Genomic DNA, 16,457 nt, shown 5'->3' on the forward strand with positions numbered 1-16,457 from the left:
TCTTACTATTCTGTTTGTTTTAGCAGTATACGGTGCAACCATTGTACTTCTCTGCCTGGACAAGTGCAGACGCTGTCACTCAGTGGACCCAGTGTTTTGCTAATCTCAGTGAAGGCTCTCCTCTGACCCCACAGTGGTGGAATGAACTCCACACTGAAGTCAGGACAGCAGAGTCACCGCCCATCTTCTGCCGCAGGCTGAAAAACCACCTTTTAAGGCTACAGTGCATGTACACATACCACTTACTATGTACTTTAAAAAAATACTTCCATTTATTTATAGAAAACACTTAAACGAGTGTTGACAAAAGTTCTTTACAGAGAAAATTTAAATACAATTGATTAATTCAAATGACTAAATAGGTAGCTAACTAACAGATATAAACTTAAAGCAACCATATAGTTGTATTAATAATTAAATGCAGTTGTAAAAAAGGGGTCTTAAGCATAGACTAAATTAAAAAAAGACAGGAATAAATAGTGGGGATAGACGAGGAAGACATGATAGTGAGGGGTAAACTGTTCCAGTCTGGGTGCAGCAATGGAAAATGCTCAGTCACCTGTGGACTGAGAGTACTAAGAGAGAGGACTCAGGGCCCGTTTCCACCAAAGCGTTTTTTTCTGACGCCAGCGTCTATTTTCAATTCATTGCAATGGGAGCACCGCGTTTTTCCAAGCTGGTAAAAACGGCAGGAGCGTGACGACACAATGTACCTACTCGCCGAGGTGTTTCCTCGCCCGCAAAATCTCATGAACCCGCGTACGGACAGTCTGTACTCTCATGTTTCAGTCTTCTCTTCATGCAGAGCAAAGGCCAGAGCAAGTAGGCCTAGATACTTTGTGGTGACATTTGTACATTCACTAAAATTAGCCTAAGTAGGCTACCCTACTTGCAGCACATCACCTCCACGGAAATTATGTATCATAGCAACCACAGCGTCTCGGAAAAAAACACTGCGCCTCCAAAACGCACCCTACCGCTCCCAGCTAGGCGTTTTCAGAAGAGCAGGTGGCTTTTCAGCTGGTAAAAAACGCATTGGTGGACACAGGCCCAAAGGTGGTGCCGGCCACTTTATGTGTTTCAAAAAACACATAGAAGAATGTTAAAATCAAGTCCATATTTCATGGCTAACCAGTAAAGGGAGGTTAACACAGGAGAGTTCTACCAGCAAAACTCTCTGCATTTTGAAATAGCTGCGATATGCACGACTGAGTTCCACATGAAGAGATAAAAGCATGCAAGATCTTCACATCTCCAAAATAGAGAAAAGGTTTCATTTTCGCTGATGACCCAATGTAGAAAATCTACTTATAACAATGGGATTATGTTAAAGCAGAATGAAACATGGCACCCATATTTCTTATACAGTGTGCTGTATGTATGGATGTTTGACAACAGAGGTCCAAAACATTTTGGCTACAACCCCTCGTATTTGCGGGACCAATGTTGGGACTCTCATTAAGTAGAAGAAAAATATTGACCATCCAGCATTTGGCCACTTTAACACGTCCTTCAGCAACGAATGTGCTTTAATGTGATTTTAAAAGACAATCAATGAAGAAATACATTTGGTCTGCCTGATATCTAAACAAATTATGGCCCTATTGGTTTTGTCCACATCATGCAAGTTTTCTCAAAGGCTATTTTGAAGCTTACCGTAACTCCAAACGTCACTCTGATGTGTAAACTTCCTGTAATGGATACACTCCAGGGCCATCCATTTGATAGGCATCTGCCAGGTAGAAGCATAACACATCAGTGCGATGTACATGAAACATTGACCATAAAAAATAACTGACAACAATCTCTTTCTTGGTTGTAACTGCTCTCGGACTGACTGGTGCGTTATCCTAGATGCATGTATCCATATAAGGAAAAGGAGGGTCGCACTCAGAAATATTCTATCTATCTATCTATCTACTGAATGACATTTCTGTGTGACCCTCTTTTTTTTTTTTTTTTTGATATTTCTTCAAATGAATTTGAAAAGGAAACTGACGATTTAAGCTTTGCATTCAAACTCAGATTGGATCACCTGTTGGCAAGGCGTTGCATACAGTGAACTGTTTGGCAGAGCTGACTGTGCAAACCACGTTAGAGAGAAGAGAGGTATGACAGAATGAAGAAAAACAAGGTTTGATGAAAGAAAAGACAAACACACACACACACACACACACACACACACACACACAAGCTCCAGCTGTATTGCAATAAGGTGGGGCAAATGGCAGGGCAGTCTGGGATGCAGCTTAACACTGTGATTAGATTTGAAGGCCAATTCTATTGATTACAGTGATAGATGTTGAGGGGAAGGGGATGTCGAAGGTTAGAGTGTGTTTGTCTTTCTCTCAGTGGAAGGGATAATACCAGAATGCTCAGCGAAGACACAAACCATGATGGACAGACTAGAAAGGGGGTTGAGAGAGGATGAAATAGGCTTTCCTGAGAAGAGAGGGTTTAAAAACAAAATACAAAAGAGGAAAAGGATGAACAAAGATTTGAAGAGGCCAGAAGCCCATGTACAGAGAGCTCCAAGGACATATTTGTTTACTACGTTTATGGGGTTTCGAGATCCCCATTCCCCAAAAGTAAATAAAACGGTTCAATAGAGCAGAATAGTATCTCAGAGACTCCACTAAAACTGTCCTTTGTGATGGGTACCTCCCTCTGGATAGAAAAACCTAATTAATGTTAATTTCTATTGTTTTTTGTTACAACATGTCAATGGTATGGTCCAAAACAGTAATCCAATAATTTTGTATTGCAATGAGCCTCTTAAACCAAATACAAACAGCAGATGGTTAAAGAAAAGCAACTATACCACAACAACCACCTATACTAAGACTACCAATACTGGTTGAATAATATTAGCAGCTACACAGATTATTACTAATACACTAATATTCTTTTTAATTTCCTAATACAATTTTTTTTAAATGAATAGTTTGACATTTTGCTAATTTCTTTAAGCAAATTTTTGCCTTTCGTCAATTGCACATATTTGACCACAGTTATCTACAGACATTAGCAATAAGCTAGCTACCAATGTAGGCTACCAATCATTTCTGTGGGAGTGTGTTTGTGTGTTTTTGTTCAGCTCAGCCTCTGACTCAACCCAGAACTCTCTCTGTTATTTTCCTCCTTTTTGTTTCATTTTTTCTTTTCTGTATGTTCTCTGAATATTCATAAAGCCCATGGGTATGCACAAATGAAACATTTTTAGCTAAGCAGCTGCTACCTATAGCTTCACAATTAGGTCTACTGTACAGATTTGAAAGTGGTATTGATCCACTCATTTAACTCTCTGCAGGTAAGCAAAGGTGTATTTATGCTTCCTTTAAGATGCCAATTGTAGACAATTTTGTCAGATAGTTAAAATTACACGTGTCACAATGTGATGACAGGATTTACCTTTCCTCCATCAGCATTATATTCCTTCTCATTGACATCCAGCAGGCGAGCCAGACCAAAGTCAGTGATCTTGATGTGGTTGGGAGATTTTACCAGGACATTTCGGGCTGCCAGATCCCTGTGGACCAGCCTACGCTCCTCCAGATACATCATCCCCTGCGGCACACACAGACAAACACACAGCGATTATTTTCGATTGAGTTCATTCATATACAGTACACCTATCTGCAGGCATGAATGTGCACTGGTATGCAGAAACCGGAATAAAGACGCACACACACACACACACACACGCAAGTCTGACTCCTGTTCAACATCACCATCTGTCTTCATCATCATCATCACTATGATCACTACCACCATCAAGACCCCATTAGAATTTCTATAATTATTTGTGTCATCATCATTACCACCACATTGTTATTTTTATGGTTATAATTCGCATCAATCAACAACTAGACTGTGGAAAAGCCCCTTTAATTGCCAAATGCTCTGCGATGCAATAACAGCAGCATCCATAAGCATCAACCCAGAGGCAGGTTTTCAATTAAAAAACCGGACCCATAGGAATGAGGAATGTTGATGTGAAACATTTCATTCAATAAATTTACTGAACAATTAAGAAACCACCTCTCTGCTCTATCTCCCTGTCCATACTTTAATTAATAGTGATTATTTGCCTTGAACAAAGGCAAAGTCATTTTTCTCTGACATTCTTAGGTGTTCAGATGAACAGAAAACTACAAAATTAATTTTTAGAGGATCTCTGCCCCCTTTATAGATGCCCCTCAAAACCAAGCGTTAAACATGGACTGCAACTGAGACATTGAACACAGTTGCTGCATCTTCTGTTACACATCTACTGCCTATTGTGCATCAGGTCACGAGTAGACCAGAAGAGAAGGAACGATAGAACCTCTGAAGGGAAAGAAAAATGGGGAGGTGGGGAGGGGGCTATTTTAAATTGGACGAGCAATAACAGAAACCACTTTGTTTGAAGTGGCAAGAGCACAGAAAAACAAGGCCTTATTTGAAACCATAACAAATTGGATATAGCCGGAGTGGGCTGGAATGAAAGGAGGAGTGGATGAAGGAGGAGGAGTGTGGATAGGTGGGGCTGAGAGGCAGCAGTCTAAGAGGTGAGATTACATTGCTAAGGCTATAATCACAGAGCCTCCTTTGGCTCTCTCCCAGGATAGAACATGTGGTTTCAGCACACACCTGCACATATCTACAGACATGCAACTCACAGGGAGACACACGTGTGTAATGCGTGGGCCCACGTTTGTTACAGGGGTGGTGGAAAGAAGTTGACAGAAGGACTGAGAAAGGATTATCAATGTTCAGCTATGAAACAAAAAAAAAGACAAGGAAAGTGCAGACTTTAGACATTACATGACCAAAATGATATAAAGTTATTGCCTCTCTCTCTTACACACACTGTAACGCTGTGAACTGTTTTGAGTCAAATGCATAAGTATTGGATATTACACCCACCAAAACAGGCCCACCAAGAATGATATCCATTCTCATCTATTCAGATAATGTGGCGAATCTTGTGGACTGGAATTGGCCTCCCCAATGGCAGGAGATTTAGTCAGGACATGTTCAAGATGCCCAATAAGTTCTAGCCTGATAATCTGACTGAATTGCCATTTCATTTCACTACATTATTCAAACTGACATCATGATTGAGATGCCTGCCTGACAGGATGGATGCATGGATGGACGGACAAAGATCCTGTTAGAATAGGCCACAGGCCACCAGCTAAATTGTGGTGTCAGAGATGTGTTCTGATTTTACTGACAGTAAGATTAATTTGGCAGTTTCATCAGTTCAGGTCATGACATTGATCGATTAGAAGATTGGCAGCAGTGAAAGGGCTTCATCGAAAGTAAGGATTTCTTTGTGCTTGTTTTTTTTTGTTGTATTTTGTTTTATTGCATCTCTGTTTATAACTTTAACACGAACCAAACTGTTGCATACAGGGCAATAATGTTGGTAAATTATTTCAGACAGAGGCTGTGCCAGACCCAATGAAGCTCTAAACTAAAAATACCTCATATGAATTATGGAAACTTGGCAAAGTGCACAGCACACTCACTGATAGCTTGTAGTAGGATGTTGAAGTAGCCAGTAATTGGCATTATTTTAACTGCTGTTGGTGTTTGCTTGTAGGAATATTATTGCCACAAGCTCAATAAGCTCTTGTGAGCCAAATGTTAGGTCAGCTGCTAACCATCGTTGCCAACTTAACAATACGTTACTGGATTTATGAACTCCTTGCAGCTTCATTTAAGTTAATAATAAAAAAATGTTTTCCAATTTTCTAATGCAACAATGACTGCCAACAAATTTGGTTGTAAAAGCACAGTATGAGCTATACACTTTCTGCTGCTTACAAGTCTAATAGAAAGTCTATAATTTGCCATATTCATATATACCTCACCTGCTGACATGTAACGACTTTTTTAGCAGCCAGTACCAGCACAATCTCCTAGCTGAAATTAGCTGATACCAGTAAATGTATAGCGCCTTTTTAGTCTTTTCGACCACTCAAAGCGCTTTTACACTACATCTGCATTCACCATTCACACACTGGTGGAACAGTGGCAATTCGGGGTTCAGTATCTTGCCCAAGGACACTTCGACATGCAGCCTGGAGGAGCCATGGATTGAACTGCCGACCTTCCGATTAATGGGCAACCTGCTCTACTTCCTGAGCCACAGTCGCCCAGCGTTGCTGGCACTAACAGTAACAATGATGTTGGGTGTACAGGCTGCAGTGTGACCTGGTATTCAAAGTCAAGGGAGAATACGTGTTAAGAAAAGTGATATTAATGTAGACAAAGAGGATGCTGATCAGCATCAAAATACCTGTTGGATTTTCATTCTTCTCTGTGTGAGTCACTTGTCCAGCTGATCCCGATGATATACCGAAGGGGTAGCTTTGAAAAGACCAGAGGTTGGGATTTGAGGTATCCGATGTCACTCATTGCCCACAGCTCCAAAATCATGAGGTCTATGTGTGTGTGTGTGTGTGTGTTAGTTATGGTATACTCTGCCAGGTTTCTGACGGATTCTTATTTGTACATAAATCGCGCCTGGTAATCTCCTCAATTTTCGAGACAATTAAGCAGTGGAGGGAGAATGGATGGCTTGGCAACCCGTGAATTTTAATTTGCCAGCAGAATGAGATTGAGAGGGGGAGGAGATGGAAGTGTGCAGAGGGGGATGTGGCTGCAGACGTGCGTGAGGAACAAACTTTTTTTTCCCCTCACTCGGTTGCTCACATTTACTGCCCTCCCATGTGGACATGATGAAAACAACTCACTGCCAGTGGTTTGTAATTGTGGCAAACCTGAATGCGACAGCCAGGCTGTGGAAGCTGTTTTGGAAGCTGTGTTTCAGGTAAGCCTGCCACCAGAGAAAATCTACGGCCTTCAGAAAGACTCTGTTATGATCACACCTCCAGATATAGGCTGCTTTCCAATCAGGAGGGATCAGGCCTATGCCCTAAACCCTGCACATGAAGATTTTACATGGGAAAGCCAGGGAAAAAATCTCAATGCTAGGAGCAGAAGCGTCAAGGCATTGAATCACGGGGAACTTCAGGAAAATACAATTCCAGTTTACCAGTCTGTTACACAAACCATAAGTACACAGCTTTCACTTTGTGACAGGCCTACATTTTTAAAGCCACATTAAAAAACATTATTATTCTTTTTGTGTTTTTGCATGCAAAGAAGAGACCAACGTTCACACCAACTGCATGAGCTGAATACTATCACATTGCACTAGCTAGTTTCATGTTATGTGTAACCTTCAACAACTGCCATTGTTGCTGTCCATCATTCTAATAAACTATTAAAGACACTACATGTAATAAGTTATATCACTGGTGCAGACTGATCTCTGCCAGACTTACTGTATGTTTGTTTAAAGTAAAGAGTTATTTTTTAGTGTAAGTAGTGGAGAAGTCTCATTTATAGAAGAAGGGAAGGTGAACAGGTTTAGCAATGCTACAGGTCTGTGTGCAGGATGCTCAACTGCTCTCTCACCAGTGAAGACAATTACTGCTCATCCAGAAAATATTCTAACCTCCCGTCATGGTTGTTTATGCTTCTTTCACACAGACACGCGAACGAAACCCGAGTGGACGGCATTGTCCTCAGATGTGTTTGGTGAAGACAGATTTCGGGGGGAGGAGTGGCAAAGGGCTGGAGATTAAATCAAGAGAAGAGCGAGGAGAGGCGGCGGCCATTTTTCACCGACTGGCACTTCCCACTGTTATTCTGGCAAGCAAAGACACACACAGTGGCGCGCAGAGGAAGCTGTCAACACACACAGGCAGCACACACACACACACACACACACACACACACACACACAGAGAAATCTATTAATCTATAATCAAGTGATTCATCCTGATTGTATAATTGTATTGTATTGTAATGTTATTTGTGATTAAACACTAAGCTCTACTGAAATTGAACATCCTACAGAGGCTCTATAAACCTCTTGTGTGCTCTCTTTCTTGTGTGTGTGTGTGTGTGTGTGTGTGTGTGTGTTAGGTTATTCACACAGTATCTATTTTAATTATTTGGAATCCATGGTGAAGATGATAAAACATGTCAACTGTTAAAAATAGAAATATAGAATGGTTAGAATTTTTGTTTACTTAAGGCACCATTTTGTTATGTTTGTCAAAAAGTTGGCAACAGGGTATTTTGTGTACATAGTGGAAGTTATTTTGTCACGAAACGTTCTCCCACAATGAAAGCATGTAAAACCCAAACTCCTGGTTCTGAAAAAAGAGTCAGCACTTCTTCCTTTCCTGGTTGTTTGTTTGCTCATACCTTCTCCCACGTCTCAACAGTGACTATTTTGCTTGTCACAGCATGATTCAAGCCGTTCTATGGTATAATTTGAAATTGTAGTAAACACACTTGCAGAGAGTTAGATAAATAGATCGATACCACCTTTGTGTGTGCATTGAGTATGGAGCTACAGCCAGGAAGAAATTAGCTTAGCATAAAGACTGGAAGCACGTGGAACCAGCTACCTTGGCTTTTTCAAAGTTCAAAGATGAGCCTAACAACACATCTATAAAGCTTATTAATTAACATCTTGCATCTTGTTTGTTTAATCCATATACTGTAGTTACGTGCTGGTGCTCAGCTGCTGGTTTGGCTTGTTGTAGACGGGACTCCTGGAAGTCACTGCGCCTGGCTGCTGTTCTCCAACAAATAGTTAAGGTAGCTCTGTAAAATCACAACTTGGTTTTTGTGTAATTCTGTTTGCGTACTGGTTATACTGATATGAATTAGTAAGTCCTACTAGTAGGTGTATTTTTGCATTTTGGAAAAAGTCCAGGTTAGGTGTTTCCACATGCTTCCAGTCCAAGCTAACCAACTCCCGGCTACAGCTCTGTACTTATGACACAGACATGAGAGTGGTATCAATATTCTTATTTAATTCTTGGTAGGAGAAGCATATTTCTCTCAGTGGTTGAAGTATTTTCCCTCAGCTATAGCTTTCTGTAGAGACGCTGTTTTAGAAAGTGTATGTTGTTCATGTTGTCCCCATTTGAACAAATCAAACTTTGTCTCTTCCACAAATAAGCTTCAGTATCCAATGTGAATATTATCTTATTAAGTCTATTTAACATCAAATTATACAACTTTATTATCGTCACTTTTATCCCAACATTTCCATTTTTAAAAGCATTTCTAACAAAAAAGTCACAGGGGGCTTAGGTGGAGCTTGGCTCTTGCTCAGTGAAATTTACTTTGATTAGCTTTTTATTTAAAAGACGTCAGTTGTTGTGGGATACTATACATGTCCTTTGAAGTGCAAGATACCAGACTTCTTAAAAAACTGAAATTACCATGAATGAGATTTTACTGAATAGTGAATACTCACAGCGCATGACTCATCTGTGCTGTTTTTCTCTTTTATTGTACAGCCTCTTCTGCTCATTTTAACTGGCATGCCAGTATTTCTGGAGGGCACAGGATGTGTGGTGGTCTATTTTGTGTTATCGTATTGTGAATAACGGTGCAGTTATATTGGACGCCAGTGCAACATCTGCTTGACGTAATACATGTTTAATGTATGGTTTGGATATAAAAAGATCCCAGTGGGCATGGGAGGAGGTGAATCACTGTTTAAGGAATGAGGTGAAACGAATCAGACCAACGTGGAGGAGAAACTGAGAGAAGGGGGAAATGATAACACAATAATGATGAAAGCGGTGGGCTTTCATTTCATTTTGAGCTCCCATGTCAGAATGAATTTAGAAAATGACATTAGGGGGCAACTTGAATATGAACAATTTGTCTGTGCTCAGACTGTGTTAGCAGTGTGTGAGGGGAAACCTTGTCCGCATACATTTATTCTCTCTGATGAATGTTTAATGCAGATTTCACTGCTGTACCTACAGTGTAGAGGAGAGTTTGTCCCTCTTATATAATCACACACAAACACTCTCATGAGTGTAATTGAAGTGGCACAATATGCAATCGTCATATAGAAATTCAGGGATACTTTTTTGTATTGCATTGTGTTTTGTGAAACAGGCATAATGGCAATCTATTATGCCTTCATCTTGACTTGTGTCTAGTCAAATGATTTGCGGCCTCTGAATGCTTAACAAATGTGCCAAATCCCACACTTTCCTGCATAAAATAATCCAAATCAGAACCAATGTTTTGCACCCAGGTAAAATAACACCAAACCATGTTGGATGTACCAGTTGAGTGAAATCAAGTGCCTAGTGTAAATGTCTTTCTTTTGAAGTCAGCTTCTCAGGTCTCACCCTAACAATCTTCATCAATGTAATCCCAGCCAAACATTTATTTACTTTTGAATTACCTTTAATAAACAACCAATAAAAAAGAATTACAAACTAATTATTGATTTATGGGGCTATTTTGTAGGGGTACAATAGCCAATACTCAGGTACTTCTGTTGGATGAAAGTTTAAATTTGTTTAACATCCCTCTAAATAATGTCTTTTGAAAGTTTATTTAATTGTATGAGCTATGTAGTATGAAAAAAAACTGCAGTTGAATTAATTATAACCAGGAAAAATTCAATGAAATGGCATTGGTATTTATAAAAAACTCAGGAATGGCGACCTAAATTGTCTTGTTTTCCACAAAAATTTTTTCTCGGAACAAACCACTCCAACTAATGGTAACTATGTATCCTGAAAGAAAGTATTGTCTGAGGTGTGGCATTTTGTTATGTGGAATGGAAACAGGCTTTTGGCTTTATCAAGATATTATTTGAGCACATCAGGGCTGAAAACATTTGTTACAAAGTTTCATGTAAATAATGTAAATGGGAAAATTACAAGTAATTCTCAGATTTTAAGCAACTTGAGTTGTTGTGGCAATCGGGGTTTTATGGCGTGGTTGTAAACAGAGCCAATGACCAAATTAAATGTTTTTAATCACCCAGGTAAAATAAATGAAATGAAGAAATTTTTTTTTGCCACTCTTTTGACTCTTCCTAAATAAAACCGTCAATATGCATTATCACACACAGAAAACATAATGAGAAGAAATGCTACTCTTATAACCTCGTTCATTGGCCTTTTGCCCCAGACTGAGCAGAGCTGGCCCGTGTCTGCTCTACTTCCCAAACCACTACCAACATACGGCCTCCAACATACAGGGTGCATCTGTGATAGACAGCTCACACGACTGATTCAAACCATTCACAGTTAGATGCATGTAGCAACTAATACTGTGAATAACTATTGCATAAGATTACATTAACATAGCAGTGTTGCTGGTTAGCTGTACCCAGTAGGCTACCATTTGTTGTGTGGATTTTTTTTTTCTCTCCTTATCCTTGACTATATGGTATGTGGGAAAATCTATTACTCTTGGTAGGTTTTTATTGTATTTTGCACATCTCTGTAGTCAGGCCAGGCATCAGGTTATCCTGCTCAAGGACAATCCAGCAGGGTCGACGTCTACCAGCACAGAGGCCTGAAATAAGATTCTCACATATTCATTCACACGTATATTAAGTAAATTGCTTCAGAGCAAAGTTCAGTTTCTAATGCCAACATTACAGAGGGTAATGTTTAGAGATCACAGAAGGCAGAGGGAAGGGAATCAAATCGCATGAAGTGCTTGAGAATGTTGTGTTTTACTTCATAACAGTGTTATTCTATGTGGGAGACGCTTTGACTCTGAGAGAGAAGTGGCGGATAGTTGTGTTTTTGCTGTCACTGTGGTAGCTGAGCTGGGAATGACCTCATTTGGCCACAGCTGTTGATTTTTTTGTAAGTCAACAATCCCACTCTCATAGAATTCATATTATATTATGATGCATCTAATTAAATAATTATGTCCGAATTTATTGTTCAGTTTCTCGATTGATTAAATGTGATTAAATCAAGTTCAACTTTATTTTTCCCCAAAGGGCAATTGGTTTTGCAACATTAAGTGCAACATAAAAAACAAACATGAAATCACACAAGTAAGGTCTAGGATCTGGCTGATATTTCCATTTTTTTTTTACCAGTCAGAACTTTCCCCTAGCATAAAAGAGACATTAATGATATTTTATTTTTAAAAGAATTAACTCCTGGTCAGGGTGCATAATATTATTCGTATAATGAAAAGATCTGACTCGGAGGTAGTAACACAGAACACATCCCATCAACAATCCACAAAATCCCCATAGCTTCTATTTTGGCTTCTAAAAAGTATTTTATACAAACCTCTAACAATTACTTTGCTAGTAAAAAACATATTATCACAAGCCTATTAAGCAGCTTAGGCATACATTTTATGGACTGATGCATTTTAGTTATGAAGAGAGAACACTGTTTCTTTTTAAAACATTAAGAACTAAATTTTGAGGTTGAACAAGAAGATTAATGTTTACATAAGGGGTAGTTTTAATTACGTGAAATGAACAAAAACAAAAACCTGAGACAATAAACGGGAGGAAAATATACAAAGCCCTTTGCTTGAGAGGAAGCTAAGAGTTAAGCTAATATTTTTGAAGCCTTTCATCCAGCTGGCTATTATAAATGAATGTATGAAGGGTATCCTTTGACCCTTACCATCGAATGAGGGACAGAGAGAAATGATCAGACAGAGAAAGAAGAACAATGGGAGAGAAATGCAAACAAGCACATTCATCTAAAGTAGGTTTTTAGTTGAGAACTGTATGTAAAATGTAGCTTTCTTGTTTGCCCAAATCAAAATTGTTGGCTGCAACACAAACACCAGCTGAAGAATTCATAGTAATTGTAATACCAGTTTTAGACAGTTATCCATAGGAAGTATTGAGTGGAAATTTAAAGACACTCTCAAGCAACTAAAGTTTGTGCAGTATGAATACATTAAATACAGCAAGTTAGCAAAGCAAACTGAATCTATATATAGATATATTTACATAGTAATATAGTAAACACATGTAGTATATAGTAATATAGTATACAGCAGAAAATGAAAGACTAAACTTTCATTGGGAAAGGACATGTTTCAGCAACTCACTCATTTTGTCACTGTCTCTACAGGAACATCAGTTCACAAAATTCTAAGTGGGGTCCCTGCTTCAAAGATTCTTAAGGGCCATTTTCACTTTCATATCACAAAAAGATGCAGGATCTAGAGCAGCTGATTCAAAGTTCATGCAGGGTAACAGACGGAGGAACAGTGTGCCATCCTGCAGCCATTTGTGGCTAAATAAAATCCTCTCAGTATCAATGATAGGTCGGGGGCTAGTTTTTCGAGGCAAAGCAGAAAAGAAATATTCCATAGGTATCACATGGGTACCAGTTATCTAAATTAAAACTTTGTAATGTTTTTAGCACCTGCTACAAATAAGACTTTCAAACCCAGTTCCCAGGTTGACAAAATACTATTATTTGGTCAATGTGATAAATTAAGAGATATAGGTTACTATCTATCTGCTTAACAACACTTGACATGAATTTGATTTTAATTTTAGATAATTCTTGATTTTTGCCCTCTATTATAATGATAAAATACTGCACAGCATGGGCTCACTTGAGCTATAAGGTTTAGAGGGTTATCTCAATAAATTATCTCAAATCCTTTATTTCTCTTCCCCTCTATCTCTCCTTTTCTTGCTCTTACATATGTTTCAGTATTGCAAAATATTTCCATGCCATCTGTCTCTGCTCTGTCTTATAGATATAAGGTATGGGCCACATTGCAGAGTGTTGCACACTTGGTCATCACTGACCCACATCCATACTGGCTATGAGACTGCAGGGACTGCCAATTCCTGCAGCAAACATACAAACACGCACACATCAAATTATTGCTATAAGTATATATCCTCATATTATAACACAAAGAGGCAAAAACAGAGAGACGGGTTAAGGGGGGAGAAAACTAAAGCCAGGAACAAAGAAAGGTGTTACACAGTGTGTGTCCGTGTACAGTGAATGTGTGACCCAGATTGCGTGGTACAGCCTTGCTTCCTGTCAGTTTTCCACTACAGAATCACTACTGCCACCCTGCCAGCATGCCGGTGCGCCATGCCCCTACAGGCACCTTTGGGATCAGGTGGCAGATTCATAACACACGCCAACAACATGACCTTGTCCTGGAAGGGCCCTCTCAAGCCCAGTGATGGGGCCATCAGGGGCCAACAGGGTGAGCGGCAGTGGAGGAGTGAAGAATGAGACACCAGATGGATATGTTAATGCACTTGGCATGGTGTAATCTACTGCTATGCCTTTCTGTCTTGCTCTCTCTCTTTTCCAGTCTGACTCGGTCTCTCTTACCCCTTTTTGCCAATGAGTAAACACAGCAGAAAATGTCATTCTTAAAGTGCCATGATGAAATATGTGAGTGGTCAGCTTCTATCAGCAGCCAAAAACATGCAGCCACATGATTGGGTTTCTGGCACAGACCCACTTCATTTGTATCCTTAAATTACAGTAGCCTGTGATTTGCACAAACAGTAAATCACAACAGAGGGAGATAATCTTGCTACTTAAAACTGAGATTTAACCAAATATCCGCTTAAGTGGTTATACAATACCATACTAAATATTTTAATAACAATTACAGGTGGTGTATTTGAATGGTTTTGATAGTTTTATCCATGCATGGCCAGAAGATGTTTTTTTAGCCTCAACATCTGACTCACTGGTATTGTCTGATCTTTGGTATTGGTTACGTACCCTAAAATATGTGTGTTGTAGGCCAACACACAAGTATGTGTGTGACAGATGTTGTTTTCACTTACTGTAAAGAAAATAAATACAGAAAGTATGTAAGCAATCAAACAAAGCAATTTGCAAATTAAAATTCTTCCCAATGTGCACATTATAGGCATCAAATAAAATGTTTGCTTTTTTACAAGTTGTTAAAATGGGTTTGTTAATTAATTTGTTGGCACACTGTTATAAAATGTTTGCATACTAATGGAAATGTGTAACTAAAATGTGTGTGCATGGAACAGACAAATTATGAAAAGTGTATGTAGTTTTTTTCTTCTTCAACCAAGTCCAGTTGCCCTTCACCTCAACCTTCGTTGGATAACTATGACCTGGATGACTGAGAACCTTCACAGACATTTTACAAACAATAATAGGCAAAATAAAGTATGCAGTAAGCACACAGACAAACCAACACAAACACAATCCTTGCTCCTGAAGTCAAATGATAGAAAAAGGGCTAAAAAATGATAGAAACACAAACACAGTATAGTGACAGTGTCTATCAACCACTCAAAGCCAATGATAATCTAAAAAGGAATTCAAATGGGCAAACCGAATATGGAGTAAGAAGAAAAAGACAAATGTGTCTGACCTCTAAAGGAGAGACCCTGTTTTGTATTCAATCCGCTGTGGTTTGGGCCAACAGGAAATGCACTCTCTCCTGCCCGGTGGACTATGGGCCATCATCATAATCTTTTTTAGTGGCTGATAATCACATTATCTAAAATTTTATTTCAACAATGCCATACATCTTTTAAGAGGTGAAACACTCCCACTATCCCAACTTCTTTAATTTTTTGATTTTCTAAATAGAAGAAATGTTTTTAATTAAAATTGAGATACTGAGATCATATGACTCTTATGCAGATTTATGCTTCTGTGTCTAGCTAAGAAATTGACTTATACGGTAGAGTGCTGACCTATGACCATTTTGGAAGACTGTGTGTTATCTCCGTAGCTGCGGTGGCCACTACACTATGTTAATGTAAAATGGAGAAAACTAGCAAGCCGTGCTGAACACATAATCATGACACCAAACAAATAATGTGTGACAAATAAAGCATTTAGGATTCAACATCACAAAGGGAAAAGGCTGTGGATAAAGGTGAGGCTGTTCGCTGCCTTTTGCTCTTGCCTTCTCTTGTCATTAATGCAGTGGAGGCACCACACAATATCAATTCTAGATCATAGTCGAGGATTAGGCCAGGTTTATGCTTACATTTGAGCAGGTTGAACCAATCAGGTGTTAGTTCTCATTCGTTCAAAAGAGATACAGCCTTAGTGCATTTAGGTTATTCATGGAGATCAAGGGTGGAAAAGGAAAAATGTAATTTAATTTATTTCTCTTTTGTCAGGTTATGCTTTTTTGGGATTCAGTCAGTTGGCAAAGCTTTGGAGTTTCTGTTCTTTGAGGTTTTCATCGCTTTCGTCACAGTGTTCTTCTCACATTAAAGCAAAGTAGTGAGTCAGGTTTGATTTAATGTAACGCTATTAGTGAGTTGCTGGCTGGTTTGTTGTTTGCTGGTAGTTTTAGGATGTGCTATGTCAGAAGGCTTGCAGGTAGAAGAATCGGTGTCTGTGCATGTGATGGTTATTTAACATGGCTAATGCTTGATGGGAGCTGTAGTGTACATTGCACTGCTGTCTTCATATTTTTGTAATTTAGCTCACTCTATACTTAATCATGGTGGATAAGTCTACTGTACACTCACAATGTAGAAAGAGGGAGAAAAAGAGAGAGAGATAGTTTCATGATAAAACATTTGATTCATATTTGAAGTTGTTTGCTTCATATGGAAAAAAGCATTTTCATGT

At 39.0% G+C, this 16,457-nt stretch overlaps 1 protein-coding gene across 2 annotated transcripts in view; it reads right to left on the reverse strand.

Annotated features, from left to right (window-relative positions):
* LOC123973492 (receptor tyrosine-protein kinase erbB-4-like) overlaps nucleotides 1-16,457 on the reverse strand; it is a 366,438-nt gene that overhangs the window by 12,989 nt on the left and 336,992 nt on the right. For both annotated transcript variants that reach the window (XM_046053563.1, XM_046053564.1), the window contains 2 exons: nucleotides 3,412-3,567; nucleotides 1,657-1,732 (listed from right to left, as the gene is read on the reverse strand). In XM_046053563.1, the coding sequence (XP_045909519.1) occupies nucleotides 1,657-1,732; nucleotides 3,412-3,567 (232 nt within the window). The remainder of the gene's footprint in view (nucleotides 1-1,656; nucleotides 1,733-3,411; nucleotides 3,568-16,457) is intronic.

Source organism: Micropterus dolomieu, linkage group LG07 (genome assembly GCF_021292245.1).
Source record: "Micropterus dolomieu isolate WLL.071019.BEF.003 ecotype Adirondacks linkage group LG07, ASM2129224v1, whole genome shotgun sequence".
Taxonomy (NCBI): domain Eukaryota; kingdom Metazoa; phylum Chordata; class Actinopteri; order Centrarchiformes; family Centrarchidae; genus Micropterus; species Micropterus dolomieu.